The sequence below is a fragment of the Monodelphis domestica genome, chromosome 4 (assembly GCF_027887165.1).
Source record: "Monodelphis domestica isolate mMonDom1 chromosome 4, mMonDom1.pri, whole genome shotgun sequence".
Taxonomy (NCBI): Eukaryota; Metazoa; Chordata; class Mammalia; order Didelphimorphia; family Didelphidae; genus Monodelphis; species Monodelphis domestica.
Window position 1 is genome coordinate 410,172,212 of NC_077230.1, and position 22,827 is coordinate 410,195,038.

Genomic DNA, 22,827 nt, shown 5'->3' on the forward strand with positions numbered 1-22,827 from the left:
TCTAAACCTGGCTCTCAAACCACTGAGCCACCTCCATGAAGCAGGCACTGGTGACAGAAAGACAAAAATGTAGCAGTCCCCTGACCTCACTCAAGCGGCAGTGCGCTTAGCTCCCTATCTACCCTGACTTCCCTATGTTGCTCCTTCTTACAAAAACAACCCAGCAGCACCCCAAAACTGATTTTAAAAGGAGGGAATTTAATAAACTAGAAACAGGCTTCTGGCTTGGAGTATTCGCATCTGCTCTGGCCCAGGCTGTTATAATGTCTGTTGCAGGTGGGCCTTCCCTCCCCCTTCCTCCCCCCCTCCCCCCAAGCTCCAAGTTGCCAAGAAAAGTCAGAACAGAATCACACAAATGCCTATGGTGTACTTGGCTTTGAACCGCATTTGTGATATGGGAAAGAGAAAGAAACGGGATGTTTTCTTTGGGGGGGGGGCGCAGAGGGGACCGGGAGAGGGGCAGCCAGAGGTCAGATGGGGCTGAGGAAGGGATGGGAAGCCTCTGAGGTAAGAGGGTGAAGCCTGTGGTCCAAACCCAGACCACTGATGCCCAGCGCGTCCTCGATTGTGGAGAGAGGTCTGTTTTGGTCTAGAGGGGAAGCGTGAGGGACCAGCAGGCAGGTGAGGTGGGACTGGCCGGCTCGATCTCAGGGCTGATGACTCTAGGGACCGCAGGCCACTTTCTGGGCTTTCCGGCCGGTCCCGTAGGAGTGGGGGGGCGGGGTGGTGGGCGATGGTTGTCTCCAGCCTGCAGGGCTGGGCACTGCTCCCTCGTACTGGCTGGCCGACCTGGAGGAAAGCTGCAGAGTTTAGGGGCGGGCGGGTGCCCGCGGCTCCCTCAAATCCCACGGTGGGGTGGAGTGGGGTGGGGCCGGGGGTGGGGCCAAGCCTTCTGCCGCCGCCTGGCTGGTGGTGGTGGGGTGGGGAGCACTGAAGGAGGGAGGCCGCCCGATGGCGCATTGAGGGTTAATGGGAACCTCTCCCAGGCTCTGATCGGGGGCGGATCTCGGCGCGCAGGTCCCTGGAGTAACACCCCCTCCCCTGCCCCTCCATCTCCCTTAAAGGGCTGGTGGCGAGCGGCTGCTAGCCTTGGCGTCTCCGTCTGCCGGCCGGGACCTTCCTCACCTGCAGCGCCAAGCCCGGGGCCCCAGAGTTTCTGGCCCAAGCTCGGCGCGGCTCGGCGCAGCAGGGCTCCCGGTTGAAGTGAGTGACGGGCGGGCTGCCCAGGGAGGCGCGCAGCGGAGAGGCCACCGGGCGCGCTGGTCATCCGCCTGTGCGCTTGGCCCCCGGGAGCGGACGCGTCTAGGGCCAACGGCGCACGTGGAGGCACCGGGCTGCCCTGAACTCTGCGGTCCGGCCGGGAGGAGTGGGGCCAGGAGAGGCGAGGAGCGCGGCGGGATGCCTGCCTCTTCCTGAAGGAGCCCAACTTCCCCGAGCATCCCCTGTACGTGACGGGCAGCATGGAGCTAGCCGCCCCTGCCTTGGTCCTGGCCGTGCTGCTGGCTGCTGTAGCCTTTCCTCCGACCCCAGCGAGCCAGCTTCAGCCCCCCATGTGAGTAGGCAGCGGGCGGGGGTGGAGGTGGCGGGCTGACGGAGCGCAGCGCTCTGGTCCCTGCCCGTCAGGAGGAGGGGGCTGTGCCCTGACTCCCCACTCTGCAGGACTTGGCATCTGGCTATGGGGCTGAGTCGGGGAGGGCGCGCCCCACTGCAGGCAGTCCGGGGGTCCGTTCCTGCGTCCCAGAGCCTCGGGCGCGGGGTGCCCAGCGCCAGGGGAAACGAACCCAGAAAAGTTTGGCCTCTGACCGCAGGAAAAACAGCGGCTCTTTTGCCTTGCCCGGGGCGCAGCGGGCTGGCCGGAGTCTGAGCTCAGCCTGGGCGCGTTCGTCCTCCCAGGATGTGCCGGACTTCACTCCCGGCTTTCCCCTGGGCCCCCTTCCCACCGGCTTCGCTCTGCCTCACTTTGGCTATTGCAGCCCCCAGCCAGGGGATCCGGGCGTTTGCGCGTGTGAATGCTGTGTCCCTGGCCTGGCATTCAGCGGGGGCTCGGAGAGCTCTGCCAGCGCGCCCATGCATAGTGTGCATACTTTACAACATGAATGGCTGGCGAGCTCTGGCCCTCCCCCTCCCCCTCCCCCCTTCCCCCCAGCGAGGCCGAGCTGAGAGTGGGGAGTGAGGGACTGCGATGGGGAAGGGTCGATGAGTGACTCCAGGCTCAGGCTCTCAATCAATGCTGCCCCCGGCCCCCGGCCCCTTCCCCCTCCCCCGCCCCCCACCTTGGCTTGGGGGATGCAAGCCTGAAAGCGCTTCCTTCATCCTATTGGCCACGGTTCCCCTGATGGCCGAGCTGTGCCTTAGCAAGTGGCTTTATTGTCAAAGGGCTGCACTTTAGGTAGGGCTGCGGCTAGAGACAGGATCCCGGGGCAGCTGGAGCAGGAAGCGGGGTGCTGGGGAGCTGAATGGGGGAATTTAATTTAGGGAACGATCCCCCAGTAGGCCTGGCCGGCAGGCCGTGTGAGGAAGTTACCTCTCAGGCGACTTCCTCCCGTCCTTTCCACGTTGGGAACATCCGTGGCCACAGTGGAAGGCTGATGTGTGAAGAAGTCTCCGGGGAAGCACCCTCCCTAAAGGGAGGCAGCTTGGGGGAGTGTGAAGAGCGCTGGGCTTGGAGTAAAGGTGGATGGAGCCCGAGTTCCCGGAATACTCTACAGGGATCATCTATTTGCAGCTGGAATTGACCCCTCCCCTCATTTTACAAAGGAAGAAACTGAGGTTTCCTGCAGAGATTCACTTGTCTTTTGCCTTGCCCAGGGCACAGGGGGCTGGGTGGAGCCTTGGCTCAGTGCCAGGCACATAGACACTTAAATGCTGAACAGGACTTAAGAAGTCATTAAGTAGCAGTATGGGAATAAGAGAGGATGACCTTGGGTGATTCAGTGAATGGAGAGCCAGGTCCAGAGACAGGAGGTCCTGGGTTCAAATTTGCCCTCAGATACTTCCTAGCTGTGTGTCCCTGGGCAAGTCACTTACCCCCCCCCCCCCTTTGATTCTTTTTTTTTTAATCCTTACCTTCTGCCTTGGAATCAATACATATTGATCAATACATATTGATTCCAAGGCAGAAGACCTTCTGCCTTGGAATCAATACATATTGATCAATACATATTGATTCCAAGGCAGAAGAGTGGCGCAAGAATTAAATAATAAAAAATAAGATATATCTTTTATAAAGTTTATTGGAAGGGTAGACAACGTTCCTATAAGTAACCTGACCATGTGTGCCTAGCCTGCCAGTCTCTTCCTCATTCCTTTCCCCCTCACCTGCCTTCTCTGCATCCTGACTTCTTTCTTCTCCCTTCTCTCTCTATTCTCTCCCAAACCTTAACTTATTAACTTACAGAACGTACCTGGTGCAACTCTGCTATGTCATGAATGCTTGATAGACAGGAAAATCTCCTCAGGAGGGGGAGGGGATAAATTTCCTTGACACAGTGGTAAGGGCTAGGCAATAGGGGTAAAGTGACTTGCCCAGGGTCACACAGCTAGGAAGTGTCTGAGACCAAGTTTGAACCCAGGACCTCCCATCTCTAAGCCTGGCTCTTAAACCACTGAACCACCTAGCTGGCCCCTCTGTATTTCTTTTTTAAAAAATACATCCACCCATTAAAAGCAGATAGGAACTACATTTTCATCTGCTTTGGGTTGCATTTGGGAGAGCAAGCCAATCTGAGTTTGATCCGTCTGAATTAGAACCCTGAAGCTTGTGGTGCCTGCTGATAGCAGACCCTTGCCTGGAGTGGGGATCTGCCCGCCCCTTCTCCTGCCCAACTTTCCTGAGAACCTTGGAGCGGAGAGTGGAGCACCTGGGAGATTACACTATGTCTGACCCCCAACTGTCCTGCTGTTCTGGGATGGGAGCCATTCTGTGGGACCATGGGGAGAGAATATGGAAAGATGCTGGCCTGAAAAAGGCTTTGCTGAAGCCGTAAAATGGGCCGGGTGCTCCAGAATGGGGTGCTTCCAGAAACCTTCTTAGTTTCATTTCATCTATATGCTTGTGGGGTGCTAGATAGAGCGATGGATCTGGAGTCACTCACTAGCTGGATGATTGGGCAGGCTACCTAGTTGGCCTCAGTTTCCTCATCTGGTAAACGAGCTGGAGAGGGATTGGCAAACTACTCCGGCATCTCTGCCAAGAGAACCCCAAAGGGGGGTCATAAAGAGTCATATGACTGAAACAACGAAACAACAAATGTGCTGAGAGAGAAGATTGGATCACGAGATTCCAGATGGAGGACTGGAAAGGACTTTAAAGGTCATCTTGGCATCACCTCCCCTGAAGTACAGATGAGGAAACTGAGACCATGCTTTGACTGATCCTTGAATCCCAAACTCATAGAGCCTTTTTGTTTAACACCCTTACCTTCTACCTTAGAATTAATTCTATTATCAACACTATGTTGGTTCTAGGGCAGAAGAGTAGTAAGGGCTAGGTAATGGGTGATGAAGTGACTTGCCCAGGGGTCACACAGCTAGGAACCCAAGACTTCCCATTTCTAGGACTGACTCTCAAACTACTGAGTCACCCAGTTGCCCTCCTTGAAGATTCTTGTCAAGGAAGTTAATGCCACATCTGGAAAGCGTTCATTTCTTAAGATCACTGGTCACAGAGCTGGCCTCATAAAGGGAAACAGGCAGAAGAAGGCAGTTAGGGACTGTCTCCCACTGCCATGTGTCTGTTGTAAGCTGCCATTGTCTGGCAGTTTAGGGCAAGGGGAGCAGAGGTGAGATAAATATGGCCCTTTGAGGTCTGCAAAGTGCTTTCCATATATCATTGGATTCTCAGTGATCCTCTGAGGTAGGGGCTGTTGAGGGAATAGAGATTGAGGAGAAAGCCCACTTGCTTAGTATCACGGTTAGTAGCAGGTTTGTGTCAGAAGTTTCAGAAGGAGAGTTATACAGTCTCGCAGTTTTGAAATGATATTAGCCTGAAGCTCGGAGCCCCAGGTTTCCAGATGAGTCACTTCTCATCTTTTCTGGAAAACAGAGCCCCGAAGCTTTGGCTGCACTCCTCTGAGGGATTTAACTCCTTTGGGTCTCTGTTGGAGCCTACTTCCTGCTCCAGATGTTCACGATGGGTCTGTCTCTCCCAGAAACACTTCCTTTCTGTCCTCCCAAGTAGGGTGCGTTTACTTGGAATGCCACTGAAGCTCCCCCGTGGAAAGAGATTCTTTTGGAAATTGGAGGTAAATGTCTTCTCGAAGACACCTTTTGTTGACCAACTTTCCCACTTGTTTTTGTAATCTCCCATCCCCCACACAAGCCTTCTGCTCAAGGAGTCATTGTATCATAGAGTTAGGAGAAAACCAACAGGAACCACAGAGGTCACCTAATCCCACCCCACCATCAGTTTGTAGGTGACAAAACCCAGGGTGGCTAATGACTTGCCCCAAATCAGAGGTAGTAAGTGGCAGGGATAGGATTTTGAACCTGGGTCTTGTGACTCCAAAGTCAAATTGATTTCTGTTATACTCCACTTTGCCTTGATCATAGTCACATACTTGGTAATATCTTGCCTTTCTTCTTTGAATTGAGCAGTTTATCTGCGGTCAGACTGTGTCCAGCTTTCTTCTCCCTCTCCATCCACATTTCTAAGCTAGTGTTGCTACCTCTCCTCATATGGTCCTTCCTTCCTTCCTTCCTTCCTTCCTTCCTTCCTTCCTCCTTCCTTCCTTCCTTCCTTCCTTCCTTCCTTCCTTCCTTCCTTCCTTCCTTCCTTCCTTCCTTCCTTCCTTCTTCCTTCCTTCCTTCCTTCCTCCCTCCTCCCTCCCTCCCCTCCCTCCCTCCCCTCCCTCCCTCCCTCCCTCCCTCGCTTCCTCCCTCGCTTCCTTGCTTCCTTGCTTCCTTGCTTCCTTCCTTCCTTCCTTCCTCCTTCCCTCCCTCCCTCCCTCCCTTCCTTTCTTTCTTCCTTCCTTCCTTGCTCTCCCCCCATCTCCCTTGCTCTCCCCCCTTTCTCCCTCCCCTTCTCCCTCCCTCCTCTCTCTCCCATCTCTCTCTTTCTATTTTTTTTAAACCCTTCCCTTCCATCTTGGAATCAATACTATGTATTGGTTCATTTTTATGTCCAAATATGGCCCTCCTCTTTCTTTTCTTCAGAAATCCTTCGCTTGTGGCAATCAATAAAGAAAAGAGAGAGGTGGGGGGTAGGAAATGCAGTCCAATAAAACCAGTTGAGGGCAGCTATGTGGCACAGGGGATAGAATGAATGATGAACCTGGGGTTTGGAAGACCTGAGTTAAAACTCTGTCCTCTGACACTTTCTGGCTGTGAGATCCTGAACAAGTCACTTAACACCTGTTTGCCTCCGTTTCCCTCATCTGCCAAATGAGTTGGAGAAGGAATGGCAAACCGTTCCAGTTTTCTCTGCCAAGAAAATCCCTAATAGGGGCTATGAAGAGAGGGATATAACTGAGAAAAGACTGAAAAACCACAAAACAACTGAATTGAGCAGGACATACTAAGTTTTGTACCCATCTTCTCCCTTCTGGCCAAAGAGAAAGATTTGGCACAGTATAGCATCTGTTTTGTTTTTGTTCTTTCTTTCACAAAATCGCGATTATTGTGCATGTTGGATTCCTGGACCCACATACTGCACTTTGCATGGGAATAAGCATTTATATAGAGCCTCTCTCATTTGATCCTCACAACTACCTTGGTAAGTAGGTGTTAGTATTCATTACACCCATTTTATAGTTGAGGAAACTGAGGCAAACAGATTAAGTTACTTGACCAGGCTCACAGAGATAGTCAGTGTCTGAGGCTGGATTTGTACTCAAATCTTCCTGATTCCAGATCCAGCGCTTGACCCCTGATGCCACCTGGCTTCATGAATTCACAAGGTTTCTCGTGCTTCTTTTATCTATCATTTCTTACAGGACAATAATTTTCCATTGCCTTTATGCATCCCAGTTTGCTTAGTCATTCCCCAAATGATGGCTGTATCCTTTATTTCCAGTTTCTTGGATTCCACAAAAAGGGCTGATAAATGTTTGGATGTATATGGTTTCCATCATTTCTGCATCAGTAACCAGTTCCTCCTTGCTGGTCCTTTTGAAGGACAAAACTGCCATTAAGGCAGACCAGGAGTTTATTAGCTGTTTGGCTTTTGGCCCTGAGAAAGCTCTAACAGATGGCAATGGCATTAAGGCTCTGGCATGCGTCCAGACGTGAACTATTTCTCTAACACCTCATCTATTTCTTCCTCCTGTTCCAGTGGTCTGCTGACTAGTCTCATCCTAATAGCACTCTGCTCTCTTTCTCTGTCGATCTTTACTCAAATTGATATCATATACTCTGCTTTCTGGACTTTCTTGGCATCCTCTCTTCCTCCCCCTCCCCCTCTCCCTTATTTTCCTCCTCCTCCTCCTTTACTTGTTATCTTAGAATAAATACTGTATACTGGTTCCAAGGCAGAACAATAAGGGCTAGGCAATAGGGGTTAAGTGACTTACCCAGGGTCACACGGCTAGGAAGTGTTTGAGTCTAGATTTGAACCCAAGATCTCCTGTCTCTAGGCCTGGCTCTCTTTTGAGACACCTCAGCTGCCCATTTGTGTGATCCTTCTTTAAAAATAAAAAGAAACCCATCTATATAAATGCATTTGGTGGTGGGGGCAGCCAGGTAGTTATAAATAAAGAACAAGTATAGAATTAAAAGTAAAAGGCTACAAAGAAAACAAACTGTGGTAAAATGTAGCTATCAAAACCATTTAAAAAATGAAGATGACAGACCCAGGTTAGGAACTGCCTGCTCTCAGGAGCCTGAGAAGGATCAGTCTGAATGGGCAGCTGATGGACTTCAGGGGCTTTTGACACTGGAAGAGTTCAGTTCCTCCTGACACCTGCCACTGCTGCTGCCTCTACTGCCTCCCTGCCACCACGTCTCCCTCCACCCTGGCCCATGGAAAGTCTTTGGCTCCTTCCAGGGCCAGGTCAAGCCTCACCTCCTCCATGAAGCTTTCTGTCCTCCCTTCACAAGGGCCTCTCCCCTGGCTTTGTCTGTCCCAGTCAATCTCTGGCTCTTGTCTATATTCTAATTTTTTTAATGTGTGGACTCATCCTCATCCTCATTGTCACTCACGTCTGTGATACTTTAATCTGACAAAACATTTTTCTCCCAATGGCCTTGATGGGTAGGTCATGCAAGTGCTATTAGACCCATTTTACAGATGATGAAAACTGAGGTTCATAGAGGTCATGTGTTTTGTCCAAGGTTACACAGAGATGAACTCAGGCCTCAAAAGAGAACTACAAGTCTAGAAAACTGTCTAACAGCCATGCTACCTGTACAATTAGACCACGAAGGCAGGAAATGTATGCTGTGTGTTCTTGTGTAATTTGCTCTAACCATCTCTCCCAGGTGCCTTGCACGGCCAGGTCTTGTAATACAGAGGGTGTTGAAATACTCCCTAAATGGGGAGGTCTGTAAGATTTCCATTCCTGTTAGACTTCAGGGAATACTCTAAGTAATGCAGGCCCTCAGCACCTCTTGCCTGGACTAGAGAAATAACTTCCTTCCTTCCTTCCTTCCTTCCTTCCTTCCTTCCTTCCTTCCTTCCCTTCCTTCCTTCCTTCCTTCCTTCCTTCCTTCCTTCCTTCCTCCCTTGCTCCCTTCCTGTCTTCCTCCCTCCCTTCCTCCCTCCCTCCCTCCCTTCCTTCCTTCCTTCCTTGCTCCCTTGCTCCCTTGCTCCCTCCCTTCCTCCCTTGCTCCCTTGCTCCCTTCCTGTCTTCCTCCCTCCCTTCCTCCCTCCCTCCCTCCCTCCCTTCCTTCCTTCCTTCCTTCCTCCCTCCCTTCCTTCCTTCTTTTTTAAAGGCTTGGTTCAGGTCTCACTTCCTTTACAAAGCCTTCCTGATTCTTCTAATCATGATGTTAAATAGGAAACAGAATTCATAGTAGAAGGGATCTGAGTGTAATCAAGGTTAAGTGACTTCCCTAAGGTCAGACAGGTATTAAGTGGCATAGTCAGGATCTGAACTCATACCCCATGACATAGCATAGTCTCCCCTACTTTTCCCCTTGTACCTGCCCAGGGCTGGTCCTTCCTGTCCCTCCCCCTGCTCAGATCACCTTGAACTTCTCTGGGTGAATGTTCTGATCCTTGAAGAGTGCTGCAGAGGTGGGGCTGCTTTGTCTTTGCTTTCTTCTCTCAAGCATCGAGGCCAGTCTCTATCCAGCAGCCCCTGAATATGTTTTTATTTGAACTGAGTTCAATGAAACAGACACAGCCCAGAGCTTTTCACTGCTGAGGGGAAAAGGATGAGATCTGGCACCTCAGAGAGTCTCAGGTGCTGCTCTTTTCTTGCTCCCAACTCAAGGAGAAAGAGCTCCGGACTTTCCCTCCCAGCTTCCTGCTTTTCCTTGGCCTGGCTTAGGTTTTCACCTGGGTCCTCTTCCTGGTCCTCCAATTTACTTAGAAACAGAAACTCCTGGGATGTTAAATAGCTTTTGCTTTCAAGATAGTATCAAGGGTAGAATTCAAACCCAAGTCATCCTGACTTCAGGGCTAGAGCTCTTCACTCCATCCTTCTGTCTCTATTCCTCATGGACCTCAGAGGCCATTAATCAACTTACACCCATTTTTCAGATGAATAAACTTGGCCAAGGGTAAAGGGAGGAAGGACTAGAAATAGAATTCAAACCCAGTGCCTGGGACTCCAAATCTAGGGATCTTTCCAAGTTCCAGGCTGGCCCATCAAGTGGATCTTTGCTGCCAGAGGTAGAATGAGTGTCCTTTTCTCCGGGCCCCTATGTCCATCCATTTACTGAGTCAGTGCTCAGCCTGGGATTCCTACCTCTGGAGCCAACCAGAAAAGCATCTGTGGACAATGAAGTCCTTGACCGGCTTTAGGTTTCCATGGTTATGAGGCTTCTCAGGAAGATGGAGCTCTGCCTTAGACAGCAGCCTTTCCTCCTTCTTGGTCCCTGAACAACTCCTGGGACCTGATTAACCCAGGGGAGGACCCTGGTAGTGGAGGCAGGGGAGTTGGGTGATGTCAGATGATTTTTACCTTATTTATTTCCATTTAATTTTTTTCAATTACACGCAAACAAAAATTTTAAACATTTGTCTTTAAACATTTTAGGTTTCAGTTTCTCTGTGTCTTCCCTGCCCTCCTTGTTCCTTGAGAAGACAAGCATTTTGATATAGATTATATGTGTTCATCTGTGCAAAACTTTTTGATAGTTGTCATATAGTAAAATAAAATTCAGGCCAGCCCCCTCCCCCAAATAATAAAGGAGTAAAAAAATCATGCTTCGATCTCTGCTCAGACTTTGTCCGGCTCTTTCTCTAGAGATGGCTAGCATCTCATCTCGAGTCCTTCAGAATTGGCTTGTATCATTGCCTTGCTGAGAAGAGCGAAGCCTTTCACCGTTGAATATTGTACACAATTGCTGTTACAGCTTAGTTACTTTCAACCACCCAACACTTAGCAAGTGTTTTTTGCACAATCTGATGTTATATGGACTCCACAAAGAGAGCACTAACAATGGGGGCCAGATCAGGCATCGTCAGAAGGAGCCTTGGCAATCTCACACGGCATTATTATCACTTGATTTTTAAATTTTTATTTTATTTAAAAACTTCTTTACATGTCAATACGATTAAAAAAATTTATTAAAATTCCACAGAAGTTTTCTGAAGTTTATGATCCCTGATGTTTCTCTCCCTTCTTCCCTCCTGCCTCGCCATTCAGTCTAGGTTATACATGTATTATCATGCAAAACACATTTCCATATTATTCATTTTTGTGAGGGATCTTCTAAAACCCAAGCCCCCAAACATAAACCCAAATAAACAAGTGAAAAATCAGATGCTTTCCTTTGCATTCTGACTCCAGCAGTTCTTTCTCTGGAGGTGGAGAGAATTCTTTTTCATAAGTCCCTTAGAATTGTCCTGGATCATTGCATTGCGGAGAGTAGCAACGTCTATCACATTTGATCACGCCACAATATTGCTGTTACTGTGTACAGTGTTTTCCTAGTTCTGCTTATTTCACTCTGCATCAGTTCTGAAATCCTCCTGTTCATCATGTTATATAGCACAATAGTATTCGATCCCCTGGAAATGATCTTCTTTTTCTGACATTTTACAATTCATGCTCCCTCTCCGCTCCCTAAGATAGCAGATCATATGAGATGGGCGGTATGTGTATTATCATACAATACAGAGATCATGCAGGTCTATTTTTCAAAATCACCAGGACCATAATGATCGTACCTTCAGCTTTTTCCAGAGCCTCTGACCATAGGGATTTGCATCACAACACAGATTTTGGATCAAATTTATGATTTCATTGGGATGAGGGGCTACCAATGAGGAAAACCCTCCACTGCTGCAGGCTTGTGACTGCTTAGCAAATGGTAGTTGTAGTAGGAGGCTTGGGGCCAAGGAAAGATGAAGTGTCTGGTCCATGTTCACTTAGCTACCATGTGTCAGGAGAGGCTTCAATTCGAGGTTTGGAAGCGTTGAAGCTGATGCTATGTGGTTGCTCCCACCTTGTGTTTTTGTGGAAATGCTACTGATTTTTAAACACCGCCTTTATATTGCTATTATTTTAGGTGTATCCTTTGTAACAATGAAAAACAGGTAAATGAAACAATCTTTCCATGTCAGACTGTGTATGTAGTATTCCATACCCACAGTCCCCTCCTCTTTAATGGGAGGATGGGTTTTCACCTACTCTTGATGGGGCCCTCAATAAAAATAATGTTATCCATTAGTATTGTGCCTGGCACATAGTAGGTGCTTAATAAATGTTTATTAAATAAAGAAAAGAAGAAACTAAGAGTCTTTTATTTTCCTCTCTCCCTTCATTTTCCCTTTTTCTTTCATTCTTTTTCTTTTTTCTTTTCCTTCTTGTTTCTTTCCTTTTATTTTTGTTTCCTTCCTTCCTTCCTTCCTTCCTTCCTTCCTTCCTTCCTTCCTTCCTTCCTTCCTTCCTTCCTTCCTTCCTTCCTTCCTTCCTTCCTTCCTTCCTTCCTTCCTTCCTTCCTTCCTTCCTTCCTTCCTTCCTTCCTTCCTTCCTTCCTCCCTTCCTTCCTCCCCTATTGAAAATTTAGTTGATTTACCCAGGGTCATGCTGCTATTTTGGGAGAGAAGCAGAACTTGAACTCTGATCTTCCTGACTCCAAGATCAGCACTCTATTTCCTCCATCACCATGCCCTTATTACTCCACATACCTGGTCTGATTTTTATCCTCATAATGTTATCCATTACCATTGTGCCTGGCACATAGTAGGTGCTTAATAAATGTTTATTAAATAAAGGAAAGAAGGAACCAAGAGTCTTTGCTTATTTTCCTCTCTCCCTTCCTTCATTTTCCCTTTCTTTCATTCTTTTTCTTTCTCCTTTCCTTAGCCTTCCTAGCCTTAGAAAGTAGATATTAGAGGTATCGTCAGTTTATAGATAAGTAAACTGAGTCTGAAAGAATTGAAGCAACTTGCCCAGAGTCACACAGACACACAGCTGGTCTATCTGAAGCTGGAGTTTATTATGTTTTTCCTTCTTTGAGCAAGTTCCAGGGAGACTGAGGTTTAAGCATTGCCTGCCACCATCGTGCTCTCCACTGTAAAAGCTCTTTCATGCCTCTGTCTCTGGTGCTTCTCAAGCTCCTTTCCCTCTCTTCCTTCTCCCCAGGCATGTCCCTGTCCATTCCCATCTCCCAGTCTTACTGGATTTGGAAAGTCACATTCTCTTTTGAGCTGTTCCCTTCCTGTTGGGCTTTGCCGTCAGGCTATGCCATAAGATGATTGATTCAGAGACAGAATGAACCTTAGTAAAATAGGCTGGTTTGATTAGGTGGCATGTCAAGCCCAAAGAGTTTAAATGGCTTTCCCAGGGTTGCACAGGGAATAAGCAATAGAGGCAGGATTTGAATCCAGGTCCCTTCGCTTCAAACCTACTGTACCGTGTTGGCACGATCATTCCTATTATCAGTGGTCCTACTCCGTGCTCATGAACAAAAACTGTGTTAATGCTAGTGCCTTGGTCTCTGTGAAACTGTTTCAAAGGGAGTGAGACACACTAATGCCATGGATAATCAGTAAGTAACAAAAACTCCAAATGCCACCTAGTGACCTCTATGTGGTGGTGGATCTGTTAAATCTTTGTTGAATTCATTGCCTTCCTAAAATCAGAGGGTCACGGGGCTGGAGCAAGAAGGGACCTTAGAAACTGTCTGGTCCCACTCCCTTATTTTACAGATGAGGAAACTGAGGTCCAGCAAGGTTAAGCATCTATCCCAATTCATATAGGTTTTAAGTAGCAGAAGCAAGATTTGAATGAGCTCTTCTGTCCATGGAATTTAATATTAGAAGGGAGTCTTAGAGATCATTCCATTCAGTCTAGCATAGCCAAGTGGTGCTTGGGAGTCAAGAGAGACCTGGGTCCAAATTCTGCTTCTAATACTTGCATTTTGGGGGAACCTTCTATTTTAGAATTGATATTCAATATCAGTTCTAAGGCCGAAGAGTTTTAAGGGCCAGGCAATTGAGGATAGAAAGTGACATGCTCAGGGTCATACGGCTAGGATGGGTCCAAAGCCTGATTTGGACCTAAGACCTACCATCTCCAGGCCTGGCTCTCTAGCCACTGGGCCACTTAGCCCTCCTTGCTAACATTTATTAATTGTGTGACTCCAGGCAAGCCACAACTTCCTTGAGCTTCAGAAAAACAACCAAAAACCAGGGCTAATCCAGGCATCTGCTTTACAAAGTTTATTGTGAGGATCAGCTGCGTTTTGAGTTTAAAGGGCTCTGCAAGCCTTAAAGCATTACGTAAGTATTAGCCGGACTGATGAGGAAACTGAGATCCAGAAGTTAAGGTGCTGCCCCAAACCCTCCATCATTAAGTAGCAAAGCTTTGGATTCCAACTTAACCCCTCCTCCTCCAGGGCTCTTTCTCCTCTACTACACCAGTGCTGACGTTGGCTACTTGCCAGGCCTTTCTCTGACTTTACCCTCCCTCTTCCAGACCTCATGTTTTCATCCAGTGAGGAAGCTGGACTCTTGTCCTTCTCAGCTCCACATTCCTATTCTCTTTCCCTCTGTTCCTCTCTCCCTCTGTCCCTCTCTCCCTCTGTCCCTCTCTCTCCCTCCCCCCTCTCTCCTTCCGTCTTCTCGCTTTCTTTTTCTCTCCTGTCTGTCTTTGTATTTGGCTCTGTCTCTCTCTTTCTCTATCTTTGTCTTTGTCTCTCTCTGCCTCCCTCCCTCCCTTTCCCTCTCTCTGCCTCTCCCTCCTTCTCTCTCTGTCTCTGTCTTTCCTCTGTCTTATCTTTGTCTTTGTTTCTCTCTTTCTCTGCCTCCCTCTTTCCCTCTTCCTTTGTCTCTGTCTCTCTCCCTCTCTCCCTCCCTCTCCCTCTCTCTCCCCCTCTCTCCCTCCTCTCTCTGTCTTTGTCTCTCCTCTCTGTCTCTTTCTCTATCTTTATCTGTCTTTGTCTCTCTCTTTCTCTCTCTGCCTCCCTCTCTCTGTCTCTATCTCTCTTCTTCCTTCTCTCTCTGTCTCTTTCTCTATCTTTGCCTGTTTTTGTTTCTCTCTCTGTCTCTCTCTCTGTCTCTCTCTCTCTCTGTCTCTCTCTCTCCTGTCTCTGTCTCTCCCTCTGTCTCCCTCCCTACCTCCCTCCCTCTCTCTCTCCCTCTGTCTCCCTCCCTCTGTCTCCCTCCCTCCCTCCCTCCCTCTCTCTCTCCCTCTGTCTCCCTCTGTCTCCCTCCCTCCCTCCCTCCCTCCCCCCCCTCTCTCTCTCCTGTCTCTGTCCCTTTGTCTCTGTTTCTGTCTCTGTCTGTCTCTCTCCCCCCCCTCTGTATGTCTGTCTGTCTCCCTCTCCCACAGGTGGAAAGGAGGTCTTTGGGGGCTCAGGAAGCCCAGCTGCTTGGTAATTGCTGCCTCTTTGGGGGAGTCTCCCTAGTTTACCTTGCCTCTAGGTTCGTGAAGACTCTGAGTCCAGCTATGAGCTAAGCTTGGCTCTGGGGGACCAGATGTTCTGAGAGCTGGGAAGAATTCGCCTTCAGATCACATTCCGTTCACTTTATAGTTCTCCCCCCGACCCCCAAATGAAAAGCAGGATTGGACTGTATAGAACAGAAAGGCCTGGACATACCAGCGGGTTTGCACTTCCTCTTTAAAAGATGCTAGAGACACTTTGATTGCTCTCTCCCCACAAGGACCCACTTAGACTGGTCAGTGTGGAGCAGTCCGGTTCCCCTCTCACTCCCAGTTTCCCCCTCTGCCACATCCCTCCAATCCCCCAATGGGAAAAGCTGTTCGAGCTGGACTTCTGAGATGCCGAAAGCTTCCTTACACATTGCCAGGGAAGAAAGTCGGTCCACGTTTCTCTGTCTTCCCCCTTAAAAGTTGGGGGGAAGGGCGAGAGCAGCCAGGGGCTCCTTCTGGCCTGGAGACAAGAAACTTGGACCACGTGAGCAAAGCTTCTTAGGCTCCCACAGAATAGTGATCATAGCTTACATCCATGAGGCCTTTCCATGTTCGCAGAGTACTTGGTGCATGCTAGCATTTCTTCTTCTGTGTGCCAGTCTAAAGCACTGGAATTCTTTACCTTCTTTCTTAGAATGCACACTAAGTACTGCTTTGAAGGTAGAAATGTGGTAAGGGCTAGGCCATTGGTGTTAAGTGACTTTCCCAGGGTCACACAGCTAGGGAGTGTCTGAGGCCACATTTGAACCCAGGTCTCCCTGTCTCTAAGCCTGACTCTCAGTCCACTGAGCCATCTAGCTGCTCTCCAGCTCATTTTACAAATGAGGAAACTGAGGTAAATCTGCTATGTCTGACTTTTCATGACCCCATTTGGGGTTTTCTAGGCAAAGATACCAGAATAGTTTGCCATTTCCTTCTCCATCTCATTTTACAGATGAGGAAACTGAGGTAAACCTGCTGTGTCTGACTTTTCATGAACCCATTTGGGGTTTTCTAGGCAAAGATACTGGAGTAGTCTGCCATTTCCTTCTCCATCTCATTTTACAGATGAGGAAACTGAGGTAAATCTGCTGTGTCTGACTTTTCATGACCCCATTTGGGGTTTTCTAGGCAAAGATACTGGAGTAGTTTGCCATTTCCTTCTCCAGCTCATTTTACAGAGGAGGAAACTGAGACAAACAGGGTGAAGTGGTTTGCTCAGGGTTATACAACTAAGAAGTGTCTGGGGCTGAATTTGAACTCAGGAAAATGAGTCTTCCCGATTCCAAAGAAGTTAGAAGGGAGTTCAGTTTAATAAGCATCTTTAAAGTCTCCACTCTGCAAAGCATTGCACTAGGTGCTATGTATTGGCATAGAAATGCCCTGCCCTTGAGAAGCTTACATTTTAATGGAGGAGGCAACAGATATGAGGCTAGTTAGATTCATGATACCTACAGGAAAGCTGAGAAGGAACTCTCAGAGGGGACTGGAGGAGATGGCCAGCTGTTTATTTCTGCTTTACTGATGAGGAAATGGAGTCCGAGCTGGGTTAATAGAATCAAAGAGGCCTTAGAGGTCCAACATTTTTGTTTTACAAAGGAAGAAACTTAACCCTGAGAGGGGAAGTTACTCTCCCAAGGTCATTGGATGGCAAATGAAAAGCCATAATTCAAACCCAACTTGTACACCATGTTGTCCCTTAGGTAGTACATTAGATATGGTGCCCAGAGTCAGGAAGACTCATTTTCTGATGTTCAAATTCAGGCTCAGATACTTACTAGCTGTGTGACCCTAGATGAGTCAGTTTATTCTATTTGCCCCAATTTCTTCATCTGTGAAATGAGTTGGAGAAGGAAATGGCGAGCCACTCCAGTATCTTTGCCAAGGAAACCAACCCTAAATAGGGTCACCAAGAGTTGGATGTTACTAAACCAACTCAACACCATCTCTACCAAGAGGAGGAAAGTGTCCCATCTTTCGGAGTCATTTGTGCCATTACATTAATCAGAATTTGGGAGTCTCTCAATGTTCTCTTTTTTCCATTATGGCGGTTATCATGTAACTGTTTTTCCTGGTTCTGCTTCCTTCACTTGGCATAAATTCCTTTAAATCTTTTCTGGGAGAACCTTAATAGAAACTGGGTGGAGATGAGCTATGGAACCTACAGTCAGCTTAGTGATGATGACTGTGAGCATTCCCAGCTTCTGAGGGAATCAGGCAGGAAGGAGAAAAGGGCTTCCATGCAGACTGAAGCATCATCCTTGGGGAAGATGAAGGACTCAGCGACTCCATAGCCATTTCCTGAGCCCTCTGAGCTTCCATGGGCTGTTGGGACTTATAGGTTCTGTCCAAGGGTCCCTGCTGCAGTAACAGTGTTTTAGGATATGTTCTATTCCAAACAAGGGTCTTGGGACCAAGGCAGTTTGAGAGAATCAAATTAGCTTTGGGTCCTTTCCAGTTTTCTTGGCTCTGGGTTTTCTCTGTTTTCTGTTTATTCATTCTTCTCCTCCAAAACTCATAGAAAGTTCATAGTACTCTTTCTATGTTGGGATCAGCATTAGCAGCAAGAAGTATTCTCAGTGGGGGAAAATACAAATTCAATACAGAAAGTATTTATTAAGTACCTACTATGTGCTTGGTGATAGACTCAAAGACAAAAATGGAAATAAACTGTCCTCAGGGACATTGGATTTTACCAAAGATGAGGAGAGAACAAGTTCATTGATGAGTAATGTAAAAATTAAAATGAACATACAGTAATTTCAAATTTATATTTTAAGAGATTTATTAATAATCACTTGAGATAAAGGAATAAAAAGGTAATAAAATAAAATCACATGCCCATGACTAATCTACCTTTTCAAAAATCTCCATGCTCCACCACAGTCGCTGAAGGAAGCAAAAAGACCAAGACCAAGAACCCCACCCAGTATATCCCCCTCTCTACATCAGCCTGTAATGACAGGAAGTCAGTGGGCTCCTGGGAAATGTAGTTCAAAGGCACAAGACTTCCAATTACACAGTAATTATTATATAATATTTAAAGAAATTAACTCTGACCGTTCATTGGAAGGTCAAATATGGAAGCCAAAACTTTGGTCCTTTGGCCACAGAGCGAGAAGATGGGACTTATTGGAACTGTCCTTGATGTTGGGAAAGATTGAAGGCTAAAGAAGGGGAGGGCAGAGGACGAGATGGATAGGGAGTTTCATGGAAGCAGGACACATGACCTTTGGCCAGACTTTGGGAGATAGTAGAGGAGAGAAGGGCCCAGTGTGCTGTGGTCCATGAATTAAGGAAGGGAGAGCCCCATTCTCCTTGATATTTCTTCAACTTTCAAAACATGACTGACCAACCCACTCCTGGATGTCGTCTCTCTTCTTGATTTCAGTAACATTGTTCTCTTGAATGAATAATGAATTTGCTGAGCACTATGTGCCTTCAAGCTCTTCGCTCAATACTGCAGATGCACAAGAAACATGGAGATGGTGTCCACTCTTATTTGGGGATCCCTTTTAGATGATCAGTGATTTCTTTTCTCTTTTCCCCTCTGGTTCTAGCATATTGAGGTCGTTCTCCTTTATGACGTCTTGGGATATATCTAGGCTCTTTCTTTGATCATGACTTTTGAAGTAGTTATTTTACAGATGAGGAAACTGAGGTTCAGATGTTAAGGGACTGGAGGTGTCATAAAAGACCTCATGTAGTCCACCAGTGGCCCCTTGAAGGTAGCTAGGGATTCTGCCACATGGAGCGGAGGGCAAAGAGCATAGAATGGTTGGTTTTTTCTCTGGTCTATTGCAGAGAATCCTTTGAGATCCTTCTTCAGAGTAGCAGAAGCTCTGATTGGAATTTTGCCCAGAGGTGGGGAACCCTTTCTCTCCTGCTAATTTAAAACATTTGTGCCTTTTGTTTTTCCTTTGGAAGCTAAGGATCCACCTAGTTCCCAAATCTGGGATTGGCCTCCAAATTGGTTCTAAGATCTAGAGAAGACTTGTCAGGCCTTGGGTGGAAACGGTACAGAGCATCCTTCCACATAACTAGAGAAAGAGAAAGAAAGAGAAGGCTCATGTTTCTCTTACTGTGACCCAAGGAGAGAGAGAGCAGGGTGTGCAGAGTTCTGGGACTGTCCTGAGCTCCATTTGTGATTTGGTGCTTTTAGATTCCCCCATGCTTTCCAGAACTTCCTCCTCAAAAGGGAAGCATCAAAGGCCTTCCTACCTCTGACTTTGGCTAGGACTTAACTCCTGTGACTTAACCTGTCTGTGCCTCAGTTTCTCCATCTATAAAATGAAGGATTGATTTGGACTCTGAGGCCTACAAGGTCCCTTTCAACTCTTACATTCATCAGGATTCAATGATAAATAAAAACAACAGCTAACATTTATATAGTGCTATTATTTTGTTGTGCCCAACTTTCTGTGACCCCGTTCAGGGATTTCTTGGCAAAGATACTGGAGACATTTGCCATTTCCCTCTCCAGCTCATTTATAGAAGAAGAAACTGAGGCAAACGGGGTTAAGTGACTTGCCCAGGGTCACACAGCTAGTTAATGTCTGAGGTCAGATTTGAATTCAAGAAGATGCCTTTCTGACTCCAGCCCTAGCATTCTATCCACTGTACCACCTAGCTGCCCAATGATAAGCAATAACAGCTAACATTTATATAGTGCTTTAAAGTTTGCACGTGCATTCTCTCTCATTTGTACCTCATTAGTATGCAAATGAGAGAGAATGCATGTATAAATTTTAAAGCACTATATGCCAGGTGGGTGCTATTATTATTCTCATTTTAAAAATATGGAAGCTGAGGCTGTAGGAGGTCAAATGACTAACCCAGGATGATATTAGCATGCTAGGAAATATCAGAGGCCAGATTCAAACTCTTGCGTCTTTGACCCTAAATTCAAGAGGATATACACTGTACCACTTAGCTGCCTCAAGAAGTTTAGCTCCTACAGTTAATCCCGAACTCCTAACACACAGAACCTTGGAGAAAGACAGTCCACCTAGAGAGTTGCTTAGCCCATCCTGGACACTGCTACTGTGTGTTCAGCCCTAGAGAGATGACCCTCAGACCTATGGAACCCTTCTCAGAATCATGTTTTTATTTTGTCTTTTTTAAGCCCATGTCTTCTGTCTTAGAATCAATGCTTGTATTGGTTCTAAGGCAGAAGAGTGGCAATTGGGGTTAAGTGACTTGCCCAGGGTCACACTGCTAGGAAGTGTCTGAGGCCAGATCTGAACCCAGGACTTCCTGTCTCTAGGTCTGGCTCTCAATCCACTTATCCACCCAGCTGCCCCACAGAATCACTTTTTAAAATGCATAATATCAGAGACAGAGGCAGGATTCTACTTCTGGTCTTCCTGACTTCAGGTTCAGCGGTCCAATCAGGTACATCTGGACGAGGAACCCTGGCCCTTATCAAGTCCAACTCATTTTATTTCCTTTTTCATTTTCTCCCCAATTATATGTAAAAACAATTTTTGACATTAATTTTTTTGAACAGTTGGGTTTCAAATTCTTTTCCTCCTTCCCTCCTGGAGAAGGCAAGCAATTTGATAGAAATTACACAGTGTAGTTATACAAAACATATTCCAAATTAATCATATTGTGAAAGAAAACAGAGACTAAAAAAAGATCCCAAGAAAAATAAAGAAAAGGAAAAAAGTATGCTTTGATTTCCATTCAGGCTTCCATCTGTTCTTCCTCTGGAGGGGTCTGGATTTTTTATCATAAGATCATTGTTTTGCTGAGAGTAGCTAAATCATTCCAGTTGATCATCATACATTATTGCTGTTACTGTGTACAATGATCTCCTGGTTCTGCTTATATTGCTCTGCATCAGTCCATGTAAGTCTTCCCAGGTTTTTCTGAAACATCCTGCTTGTCATTTCTTATAGCACAATCGTATTCCATCACAATCATCTACCATAGTTTGTTCAACTATTGCCCTTTTAATGGACCTTTTCTTAGTTTCTAATTTTTTTGCCACCTCAAGAAGAGCTGCTAGCAATATTTTTGTACAAATAGGTCCTTTTCTCCTTAAAATAAATCTCTTTGGAATATAGACCTAGTAGTTGAATTGCTGGCTCAAAGGCGATGCATACTTTTATAGCCTTTTGGGTATAGTTCCAAATTGCTCTCTGGAATGCCAATCCATGCTTGAAAAAGATTTCCTCCCCCTATTCAAGTGATCATCCAGCCTTTGTTAGACCTCTAAGAAGGGGAAAGGCTCATCACCTATGGAGGCAGCCCCTTCTGCTCTGAGACGGCTGTAATTATTAGGTAAGAGCTGGTAGGTGGCACTGTAGAGCATAGAGCACCATTGCCTAGAGTCAGAAAGGCTTATTTTTCTGAGTTCAAATCTGGCCTCAGACACTAGCTGTGTGTTCCTGGGTAAGTCTCTTTATCCTGTTGGCCTCAGTTTCCTCATCTGCCAAATTAATTGTAAAATCCCAAATGGGGTCACGAAGAACCAGACATGACTGAAACAACTAAACAACATTAAAAAATATTAGGTAGTTTACCCCAACACCAGACCTTAGTGTCTGAAACCATCCTGCTTCTCATTTCTTATAGCACAATGATATTCCATCATCAACATATACCACAATTTGTTCAGCCATTCCCCAATTGATGGACATCCCCATAATTTTCAATTCTTTGCTGCTACAAAAAGAGCAGCTATAAATATTTTTGTACAAGTAGTCCTACCCCTTTTAATTATTTCTTTGGGATACAGACCCAGTACTGATATTACTTGATCAAAGGTATGCACAGTTTTATAGCCCTTTGGGCATAGTTCCAAATTGCCCTCCAGAATGGTTGGATCAGTTCACAACTTCACCAACAATGCATTAGTGTTCCAATTTTGCCACATACTCTCCAACATTTACTATTTTCATTTACTGTCATATTGTCCAGTCTAATAGGTATGAGGTGGTACTTCAGGGTTGCTTTAATTTGCATTTCTATAATCAAGAGAGATTTAGAACATTTTCTCATATGATTATTGATGATTTTGATTTCTTCATCTGAAAATTGCCTATTTATATCCTTTGACCATTTATCAATTGGGGAATGGATTATATTCTTATAAATTTGACTTGGTTCTCTAAACATTTGAGAAGTTTGTTATAAAATCCCCCCCCCCCCCAGTTTGTTGTTTCCTTTCTAAGATTCATTTGTTTCATTTTTACAAAAGATTTTAAATTTAATATAATCAAAATTATTCATTTTACATCTTATAATTCTATCTATCTCTTGTTTGGTCACAAATGTTCCCCTTCTCTAAAGATCTGCCAGGTAAGCCACTTAGTGTTCCCCTAATTTAGTGGTAGTATCACTTTTTATATCTATATCATATATCCATTTTGACCTTATCTTAGTATAGGGTATGAGATACTGGTCTATGCCTAGTTTCTGCCATGTCATTTTCCATTTTTCCAAGCAGCTTTTGTCAAAGAGTGAGTTCTTCTTCCAAAAGCTGGGGTCTTTGGGTTTATCAAACACTAGCTTGCTAAGGTTCATTTACCCCTGAATATTATGGATCTACTCTGCTCCATTGACCTACCATTCTATTTCTTAGCCAATACCAGACTGTTTTGATGATTGCTGTTATAGTACAGTTTGAGATCTGGTACTGTTAGGCTACCAGCATTGCTCCTCTTGATTTAAAGAGCCTTAACCTTGAAAACAGAAGACATGGATTTGAATCCTGGCTATTACATTAAGGAATCAGGTGACCTTGGAACAATTATGTTGCTTTTCTGAGGCTGGATTTTCCTAGGTATAAAATGGTGACACCTGAGCTACTTAGCTCCCAGGTAAGGAAAGGGCTTTGTAACTAATGAAGCAC

The 22,827-nt window shown here is 46.3% G+C and overlaps 1 protein-coding gene across 1 annotated transcript in view; it reads left to right on the top strand.

Moving 5' to 3' along the window:
- The first annotated feature begins 946 nt into the window (after positions 1 to 946).
- LOC130453919 (multiple epidermal growth factor-like domains protein 6) overlaps positions 947 to 22,827 on the top strand; it is a 221,608-nt gene continuing 199,727 nt past the window's right edge. The window contains exon 1 of the mRNA XM_056795969.1: positions 947 to 1,552. Within this exon, the coding sequence (XP_056651947.1) occupies positions 1,461 to 1,552 (92 nt within the window). The 5' untranslated portion in view covers positions 947 to 1,460. The remainder of the gene's footprint in view (positions 1,553 to 22,827) is intronic.